Source organism: Aethalodelphis obliquidens, unplaced genomic scaffold, assembly GCF_003676395.1.
Source record: "Aethalodelphis obliquidens isolate GAN/ISIS:26980383/991018 unplaced genomic scaffold, ASM367639v1 scaffold18, whole genome shotgun sequence".
Classification (NCBI taxonomy): domain Eukaryota; kingdom Metazoa; phylum Chordata; class Mammalia; order Artiodactyla; family Delphinidae; genus Aethalodelphis; species Aethalodelphis obliquidens.
Window position 1 is genome coordinate 18,478,370 of NW_020837962.1, and position 10,260 is coordinate 18,488,629.

At 54.9% G+C, this 10,260-nt stretch overlaps 1 protein-coding gene across 2 annotated transcripts; it reads left to right on the top strand.

Annotated features, from left to right (window-relative positions):
- The first annotated feature begins 7,075 nt into the window (after positions 1–7,075).
- On the top strand, positions 7,076–10,031 carry NXT1 (nuclear transport factor 2 like export factor 1). Of its 2 annotated transcripts, none has more exons than XM_027118104.1 (2): positions 7,076–7,963; positions 9,365–10,031. In XM_027118104.1, exon 2 carries the CDS (start codon positions 9,424–9,426, stop codon positions 9,844–9,846), a length of 423 nt encoding a protein of 140 aa, XP_026973905.1. In that variant the 5' UTR covers positions 7,076–7,963; positions 9,365–9,423; the 3' UTR covers positions 9,847–10,031. The 2 variants fall into 2 exon arrangements, with proteins under 2 accessions (XP_026973905.1, XP_026973906.1); XM_027118105.1 differs by having other exon boundaries at positions 7,076–7,309.
- Positions 10,032–10,260: the final 229 nt, after the last annotated feature.

A 10,260-nucleotide genomic window follows, 5' to 3' on the forward strand; every position in this document is an offset into this window, starting at 1 on the left:
AGTCCATGGTACTCTGTTACAGCGGCCAAGCTGACTGGTACCTCACCCTCCCAGCCTACGTTTCCTCCTCTATGACATGGAAATAATCGTGAAACCTCCCTCACAGAATTGTTGTGGAGCTTTCTGGATAAAGCCGTACACAGATGGAAGTAGTTATTCTTTGGGACAGTAAAAACAGCTTCTCACTCAGAACCTTGAAAAACAGTTTTCGGTAAGGAGCATCGGTTTGCCTCCCCGCTCTACCCCTCCCACCTCCCCCGCACAAAATCTCTGCAATTTGGGAGCTGCTGCCAGTCATGACCCTGACAGTGAGTGATGATGTTTGCAATCCTTCTGCACAGCTCTTTAAAGTAAAGCATCATCTGATCTGACTTCCAAATTGCAAGGTTCGTTCCTAAGCAACGAGCACAGGTTTCAAGAAAAACTGACGAGAACAGAGAGAATCCCGGGCTGTGGGAAGATCTCTGGCGCAGGGCTTGTGCCGGTGACAATAAGCTGTGGCCCAGTGTGCCGGCCACTGTCTACCATCAGGCCCTCTCCCTTGGGGACACCTTTTCCTCCTTCTCCCGGAGGCAGCGGACCTCAGCCCTGGTGGACCATTTGCTTGATCTCATGTCACGGGACCGGCTCTGCAGCTCCAGGAGCGCACAGGGCATCCGCTTTCCCAAAGGCTCCCAACACTTCTTCCCCGTAAAGAAAAACCCAAAGCCCCTCGGCACACCCACTGCCAAGCCACAAGAGATAGTCTTGGGCTTTGCCACATTTTCCCGGGTTTGATCTGGGAAAAACAGAGCTGCTTTGTCCTCGCAGCCCTGGAGCAGCTGAGCTGAGCAGACGTGCGTGCAGAAGCTCTTTCCAAAGTCTGGACCACACTCTCGTGGCCATTGCTTGAATAGCAGCTCAGAATCCAAGGGCAGGAAAGTTCAGACAGCGTCAAAGGTGGGGAAACCACGCAGGTAGTCAGGTCTGAGCTAACTGCCAGAGGAATGGAAAGTAATGCCTGATTTAAGATGCTAAAATCACGAGGAGCCCAGGGCTGGGCTGCGGGGTTACTTCCATCAGCAGAATCTAGGAAGCCTCTGCTTCAAGGGGCTTTTCTCCCAGCCTTCACCCTGCAGCCCCTCGGAGCTCCATCCCTGGGCACTGTCCTCTGGTTCTCCCTGTGGTCCTGGACCAGCATTGGCGGCTCCAGCGAGCCCTGGGACTTAGTTAGAAATGCAACCCCAGGCCTCACTCTGTCCTCCTGAGGCAGAAACCGAGGCAAAGGCTCCAGCCTTTGTGAGTTAACAAGCCCTCCAGAGGGTCCTGATGCTTGTGGTCTGTTAGGTATGTTTGGGTTTATTTCTGTTTATTGCCGTTTATGCAACATACCTGGTAGCCAAGGTACTGACCCGGCAAGGTGCCCGGAGGACCCCCTGGAGACTCCCCAGGACATCTTATGTTGAGACAGTCTTGTCTTCTCTCTCACTGCTGAGGCTGGGTTCCCCCAGCAGTGACCCCAACAATCATTCCCGTGCGAGTGGGGCAATGGGGAGGTGGCCACAGGGCGTGGGAAGGCTGAGGGCAGCCCGGCTCCAAGGGCAACGGGGGACGGTGTGGGCATCCTCAGAGATGTCCTTGCCGGGGCTCAGGAGCTGGGCTATCTATCCTCCAGCCTCCATCTGTCACTGTTGAGGGCAGCTCTGGGGTGTTGACCCCCGGGGTGTCCTGCTCCGCCCTGGGTGAGGCCGGAGTCTGTGGCCAGAGGACCCTCATCCAGGAAGGAGAGCATGGAGACCCCTACTGTCGGCCCTACGCAGCTTCCCCAGGCTGCCGGGGGGAGGAAAGTTCTAAGACTCTGGTTCCTTATTCATTTCCTCGGCATTGGTCCCGTCTTCCCTGGACACCTCGGCCTCTCCAGGTGGAGCGCTGCCTCTCTAGACACACGTCTCCACGGACTCTGGGCCATGCTGTGGGTGTGGGTGTGAAGTGGGGCCCCAGGGGACAGGCAGTTTTACGAGGCCACCTCTCCCTGAGGACCTCACGCTGACGGTCAGCTCACTGAATGCAGGGACCAGGAAACGCTCTGCTCTTCCCAGGGTGGTCAGCTCGGAGCAGCCATGGCTTAAGGAGGGACACAGCGCACTCGGCTGGGTGTCTGGGGGCGGTAACACTGGCACCAGTCACCTCACAGGTCCACCCCGTGCCCGCAAGGGGTGGCCTGTGAAGGACACTGGGCATGGGGGTCCCCACCCCTTACAACACCTGCCTTAGGCCATGGTACCAGGAAATGACGCCCTCCCCTCAGCCCTTGACCCTCAGGAGTTGGGTGCAGACACCTCAGCTCTATCCCCCTCTCTGGCCTCCAGGTGGGATTGTTACCTGAAAAACTGGGTCCACCTCTTGGTGGGTATCAGGCCAAAAGACACAACCAAGCCAAAGAGCGGGAGATAGGGGGATGTATTACTTGCAGGAAGTAAAGAGAACACGGAAGATCTTTCCCAAAGGAGTGTCTCCCCAGCAGCAAGACTGGGGAAGTGTTAAGCTAAGGGTATATGCATGTTCATGAAGGGGCTTGGGCAGGAGACCTTAGCATAGAATTAGGGCAAAGGTGGAAAGACTCCAAGCTTTAGTTGATTGAGGTCACAAGGGTCAGAAAAGGTCAACATTATCATCCCTGAGGTTCACTGAAGTGGGGGTCTTCACAACTGGCGTCCAACAGTTCAACACAATTCTATCTACCTGGAGATGGTGTCGGATCCCCCAGGCTGAGGGCTCAGTCCCACAAGATCCCCCCACTTCAGATGCCAGGTCCAGGTCACAAGTCCAGGTCGTCACCTGGGCTTCTAGCCAACTGGCTGGAGATCAGATGTTCCCATGACCCCCTCCTCAGGTTAGATTCACTGGAGTGGCTCACAGAATTCAGGGAAGCACTTTACTTACTAGATCACGGGTTTGTTATAAAAGGTTGTAACTCAGGAACAGTGAGATGGAAGAGATGCACAGGGCAGGGTGTGGAGAAAGGGCGTGGAGCTTCTATGCCCCCTCCAGGCTCATCACCCTCCCAGCCTCCTCCTTCTGGGTGTTCTTCAACCCAGAAGCTCTCAGAACCCCGTCCTTTTGGGTTGTTTTTCTTTTTAAAAATTAATTTATTTTTACACAGTAGGTTCTTGTTAGTTATCTATTTTATACATATTAGTGTATATATGTCAATCCCAATCTCCCAATTCATCCCACCACCACCACCCCGCCTTTCCCCCCTTGGTGTCCATACGTTTGCTCTCTACATCTGTGTCTCTATTTCTGCCTTGCAAACCGGTTCATCTGTACCATTTATCTAGGTTCCACGTACATGCTTACCTTTTGGGTTTTTATGGAGGCTTCATTACGCAGGTACAATTGGTTAATCTTTGGTCATTGGTGATTGGACTCAAGCTCCAAGCCCCTCACCTCCTCAGAGATCCAGGCATGGGTCTGAAAGTTCTACCCTTTAATCCTCTCATCACCAGGTGGGTTCTTCTGCAAACCAGCCCCACCCTTAGGTGAGGTCCCCAAAGTCACCTCATTAACACAACAAAAGACGACTTTATTGCTCTTATCACTTAGGAAATTCCAAGGGTTTTCGGAGTTCTATGCCAGGAAGGGGATGAAGACCAAATCTGTACCTTTTATTGTAAATCACAGTATCACACCCGCCCTGTCTCAGCGGCCCGCTTCCCCAGCGGTGCTCCCACACCTCCCAAATCTACAATCCGCACTGAATCCCTGCTCTGGATCTGCCACTCGCCAGCAATTCATACGCAACATTCAGGGATGCTGCCGAGAAGCAGAGAAATCAGATGGCCCTGAGAGTTCAGTCAGCGAGGCACCGACTGGAGCAGACAGGGGCCACGTCACCCTTAAGAGAAACGAGGCTCGGGCCAGCCCGGCTATGATCTATCAGCCAAGTGGGAAACACTGAAGCAGGGTGGGAAAGCTCACAGGGCAAATGTGGGTGGTGCTGCTGGAAGGAGCTGTGCTCATGGGACTCTGTCTGGTCCCCCTGGTGACACTTTCCCTGCTGGGAACGCAGACCCTTGGGATCATATCGTCCACTGCCTCTCCTTGTTCTGGTCGCTGTTCCAGAGCCGGCGCACCCCACCCACACCGTCCGCATTGCTGTGGCTCCCACCTCCCCTGCTCACACGAGAACGTGCTAGTCTCAAAGCGGGGAGGGGTGTTCCAGCCCCCGGGACCCCGGCTCTGGCTGCAGATGAACAAACCTCCCTCTCAGGGCTTGATTTTAGAGATGAGGAGGGAGCCGTGCGAGCAGTTCCTCGAGGCCGTGTCCCAGTGGAAGACCTGGTGGGGTCTTCAGGGTCCCTTTAACAGCAAGTGGCCCACGCAGGTCATACAGGTGTAAGTTAAAAAGGGAGATCCTGGGCTGGAGGCTCTCCTGGGGCCTCAGGACAGGGCCTCAGCGGGGCTCCGAGGGTGCTGCACAACTGACCACGGGAGCCTCGGTGCATAACCAGGTGACGCCCAGTTATTTGCTCTGGAATCTGAGATCCATCGGGGCAGGGCTTGGCAGGGAGGCCCATTTCTGCCCTGAGCCACACCAGCACTGGCAGCCCGACCAGGACTGGAGGGTCTATTTCCAAGGCAGCCCCCTGCCCCGCTGCTGGCTACTGGGGAAGCTCAGCTGCTTCCTCTCTGGGGTGTGTGTACGTGCGTGTGTGTGTGTGTGTGTGTGTGAGTGTGTAGGTGTGTGCACACGTACCTCACTCTAGCTGCCCTTCTCCGTCCCTCCCTCTCTCTTGCTCACATCTCCCCTCTGGGCTCCGGCCACAGCTCAGCTTCTAAGCTAACGAGCCTCCATTCTCCCTGCCTTCCCAGAATCTCCCTAAAAGTCTCGTCCCAAGTGACCTTCCAGACATGCAGCCCCAGCTCACCCTGGTCCAGCAGCAGCTCAGATGATTCCTCTAGGGCAGGGGAAAAAACAACACATGATTGTTTTGGAGGCAACGTGTTGGAGGGACAACTGCCCAGCCATCACCGTAGACCCCCGGAGATCAGCTCCAAGTCACACAGCCTCTCGCAGGAAACAAACGTCATCAGATGCTGCACCAGAGAACTACGCTGACAACTCGGAAAGCTCGGCCCTGTGTTTACAGACCCAAAGATCCCAGCCTGTCTTCAGAGCTGCCAGCAGCTCAGCGTGTCTGACCAGCGGTGTCCTTCCTCCCTGGAGAGACTCCACGAGGCAAATGGGCCATTGGTTCCACAGCTGCTCAAACCAGGCTCATCTTCCAGAAGGCGCCCATGTGGTTTGGTGACAAATCCTACCAATTTGTCAGTACACTTGTCCCAAGTTTAAAAGCCAGGTGTTGGAAGGATTGTTGGCAAATAAGGAAGCTGCTGTCGATGCAAAATGTCAAAATACACCAACGTTTCCTGGATGCTTGCTTTGCGCTCGGCCCTGGGCTAAGCGCTGACCACAGCCTCCTCCATTAGCTCCTCACATCAACCCGAGGAAATGATGGCATTACTATTCCTCTTCTACAGGTGAGGCACTGAGCCTCAGGTAGGTTAACTCACTTGCACAATCACTCTGCTAGTACACTAATTAACTTACAAATACGTTTGTTTATGCCCAATTTTTAATAGTATTAAAAAATAAAGGGAATTTACTGGCTCTTGAAATTAGAAAGTCTAAACTTCAGAGTTGATTTGGTTCCCAACAGTCATCAAATTCTTGATTTCTCCCCATCTCTCCGGTCTGCCTCATGGTACAAGGGCGCCCCCCTCAGCGTGGCAAGATGGCTGCAGCAGCACACATCACATGTCCAGGAGAAAGACAAACATCATCTTTTCCAAAATCCCCTGGCAAACTCCTCTAGGCTCAGTGGCCCTAACCAGGCATCCCACCACTCCAGAATTGTGCCCTTGGAGCCAGCGGTGTCTCTAACCTCCCAAACTCCAGAACCATAGGGGGAGTAAAAAACAGGCTTGCTTCCAAGAGCAATGGATTAAATGTTAGAGAGGAGTCATCACAACTAGAATGTTGTGGAGCAATGAATTGAACCCAGCCCTGTCTGTTCATTCAAACAGTACTTATCGCGCCCTTGCTATGGGTCAGGCACAATTTAGATGCTGGAGACACAAATCTGAAAGCTTCCTGCCCTCCCATCCTCCCGCTGCTGGCTCTGCTGCCTCTCAGGCTTAAAGCCTTGTGTTTTCACCAGAACTTAGCGCTGGATTAACGTCCTCCTAACCAGCTTTTCTAGGACTGAAGTGGCTCTGTGACTCCAGGCTGTCATCTAATTTCTGTCTCTCGGCCTCCTCGTCTATAAAATCAGGAATAATGATACATCCCCCGAAGCTATGAGAACGAAATGACAAGGGCTGACATGGGAAACATAAGGAAACTTAAAAGCAGTGCGACATCCAACCCAGTGGACATGCAGGTCAACTCTCATTTTCATTCTACAGATTCGGAGTTTTGTACATTAAACTCCAATTTCACTGGCTCGGGCTTTGTAAAGTGTGAATACGTCTCCAAAGATGCGAGTTCAATTCACCTTTCTACTTAGCCTGCAACTTATTTGTTTATAATCCACACTTTTCATTGGGGGCGGAGGGGTCGCCTATATGGAAGAGCCCACCCAGTTTCTAAACTTGTCCTGAACACTGAGAGCAAGCTTTCCCTTAGGAAAGCAGACAAAGATACGCCCTAGCGTAGCCTAGTTGGGGTGAACGCACACACCCTGAAAACGCGTCGGCATCAATAAACTTCTCATGCCCGGCAGCTTTCGCGCAGCCGCGAGACAGCCCCGCCCCGAGAGTCGGGGACGGGACTTGCGAAGCTTCGTCCAATCAGAGGCCCCACCTAACGTCGGGCCGGAGTCTGTGATCCAGGTTGACCAATGAAGACTCGAGCGTGGATTTTCCGTGGTCTTCTGGGAAAGCGTCTCTCCCGGAAGCCGCCTCGCCTCTGCCACACATGGGCGGGGCTAGCCTGCGGTCCGCCGTCCCACTGGCTGGCACAGCTGCCCGTCACGGGGCGGGGGCGGAGGCCGGGCATTCGCGTCTGCGCGGACTGGGGGGCCGCGCGCGGGAACCTGCGGAGGCGCCGACCGGACCAGGCGGTTGCTGGGAGGAAGGGGTTCGTTGGAGGCGGCTCTTCCTGGGCCGCTTCGGGCGAGCAGCCGAGGAGCGCGGAGCCTCGGCGGGCCCGACCCAAAAGTCCGTTGTGCCGCGGTCCGCGTGACCGGAGCCGCCCACGCCGACCCGGGTCGTTTCGCCCACGCCTACTCGGCTGACTGAGGCCCACGCTGTCACTCCCGCGCAGGTAGGTGCCCCACGCAGGTCGGTGCCCCCCACTCAGGTAGGTGACCCCCACCCAGCGCAGGTAGGTGCCCTTCGGGCAGGTAGGTAACCCCGTGCAGGTGAGTGCCCCCTGCTCAAGTAGGTGACCCCCGCGCATATGGCTGACCCCCGCTTAGGTAGGTGACCCCCGCAGGTAGGTGCCCCCGACTCAGTTAAGTGATCCCCTCCCAGCGCAGGTAGGTGATCTCTGCTCAGGTAGGTGACCCCGTGCAGGTAAGTGCCCCCTGCTTAAGTAGGTGACCCCCGCGTAGGTCGGTACCCCCCAGCGCAGGTAGGTGGCCCCCGCGTGGTGGGGATGCCGGCTGGTCCCGCAGCGGGTCTTGGGCCGGTCGCAACCCCGCAGGAACGACCTCCCTCCCTGCGGACGCCCGGGCGGGCAGCCGGTTGAGCTGCGTTCGGGAGGCGGAGGCCCGAGGTGCTGGGGAATCGCGTGGACGCCGGTTGATGGGGAGTCCAGCGAGGGAGACGGGCCCACAGCGGGAAATGACAAACTGGCTATCCCGGAACCTTGAGCCCCAGACTGGACCCCAGAAGGGCAGGAGCCAGTGAGAGGACCGCGTCGTACCGGCAACAAGTTCTTGTAGTGACAAATCAGGGGTGTGACCTCCATCCACACGTAAGTTTTCTTTTCTCATTAGCGAAGTTGTTATAGTAACACCCTCATCCGTTCTCAGTGACCATTAAAGGACGTGGTGTACGAATGTAAAACACTAGGAAATAGGAGCTTGGAGTGAGTGTTTGGGAGGCTGGACTTGAGGTCCCCGAGGGGGTGACAGGACCCCGCATCAGCGCTCGGCACCCAACGCTGCTTTCTAGGTGGGAGCTCCCGCCCAGCCTGGCTAGTTCTCTCCTGGAGGCTCAGGCCTACACCTTCCTCCTCCCTTAAGAGTGCCTGACTCCTTCCCAACCCTGCCTGGGATCTTTTATCTCTTTCATAAGATGATTTTTTTTTTAAGGTTGTTGAAATTTAAAAAAATATTCAGTATTTAAGTTTGTAAATCTAAACCCATCCACTATTTTAGTAATGTTGTCCTCTGTTGGATTTTTGTTTAGTGAAATATTTTAATCGTGCAAAAAAGAATACAGCTATAATAGTTGTACCATACCCTGAAAAAAGGTAATAATAATTTTTCTTTGTGCTTTTGGACCTTTCTTTAAGGAAATGTGACATTTCGCCTACAGTTGAAATTCTAACTTGCTGCCACCACCCCGCACCCCGTAGAATTTCTTCCACCTGGCCTGTCTTTCCTCGGCTCATGGGGCTCCCCTGTGCTCCCAGGAGCTTGGCACCAGCTTAGCTTCTCATTCCAGTCAGCACCAGCTTAGCTTCTCAGAGCCCATCATGAGGACTGTGGCCACCATGTTGGTCCCGTCCTGTCCTCATGGCATTTGCTCTCTTACCCTCTTAGGAAACCTGCCTCCTCCTTCACAGACCCTGTGGGTGAGCTGAGGGCCACTGTTCCCTTCCCCAGGGTGCAGCGTCTTTACCCGCTTCTCTAATTTTTTTTTGGCTGCACCACGCGGCATGTGGGGTTTTAGTTCCCCGACCAGGGATTGAACCCGTGCCCCCTGCATTGGAAGCTTGGAACCCTTACCACTGGACCGCCAGGAAAGTCCCTTTACCCGCTTCTCTAGGGCAGTCACAGCTGTTCCATGCTTCCAGAAAAAAGCGGCCTTCCACTATCAGTTGTACTACAGCTTATAAAACGAAACCGTTAAAATTCATAGTAATAGCTACCACTGCGGACCATGTGGGTCTCAGGCTTTTTAACTAAGCACGTGGTGTACACGGTTCTTTTCATCCAACACTGCAGTTATGCACAGCTGGGGATGGTCCCGTTTAAAGTGAGTGAACTGAGGCCTAGTCAGACCAGCTGTCAGCACCAGTGTGCGCCTAGAATCATCTCTCCACCATGTGTAGCTGTTCTGCCACCACCAGAGGAGGAGGATATTCATTTGTCCGGCAGGATGGGCAATGGCATTCACACAGGGTCTCTTTCACCTTCCTGCCCCACAGCCCGGCTCCCCCAGGTACAGGAAGCACCTGGGTGGAGGCCTTCCTCAGCGGGGCCAGAGATGGCGTCCGTGGACTTCAAGACCTATGTGGACCAGGCCTGCCGTGCCGCTGAGGAGTTCGTGAACGTGTACTACACCACCATGGACAAGAGGCGGCGGCTGCTGTCCCGCCTGTACATGGGCACGGCCACCTTGGTGTGGAACGGCAACGCCGTTTCGGGACAAGAGTCCTTGAGTGAGTTTTTTGAGATGCTGCCTTCCAGTGAGTTCCAAATCAACGTGGTAGACTGCCAGCCCGTTCACGATGAAGCCACCCCGAGCCAGACCACGGTCCTCGTGGTGATCTGTGGGACAGTGAAGTTTGAGGGCAACAAACAGCGGGACTTCAACCAGAACTTCATCCTGACAGCCCAGGCCTCGCCCAGCAACACGGTGTGGAAGATTGCCAGTGACTGCTTCCGGTTCCAGGACTGGGCCTGCTAGTGGCGTGGGGAGACACCCCCAGACTGAACCCTGCGCTCCCTCGAGTCCCAGGGGCGCTTTTCTCGGCGTACACTTGTTTGTCATAGCTGCCTTTTCAAAGTAGTAAAATTCTCTATTTTTCTACTTGCCCGGTAGAGACCCGGTCTCTGGAAATTCTGACGAATAAAATGATGATATGAACGTTGCTTCTTTTCCCCTTGCCTGATGTGTTTGGTAGGTTTTGGGGGAGGGGGAGCAAGAGAAGGAGGGTTAAAGGCAACAAGCTCAGCAGAAGGCACTGCAGAGGCTGAGGTCCAGGGCCGAGCACCTGCCCCAGGCACAGGTGTGCACACAGGTGTACGGGAGCCGGGCTCCCAGCCTGCGCACACAGGAATCCGTTGGGACATTTTGAAAAATCACCAGGCTGCGCATCCC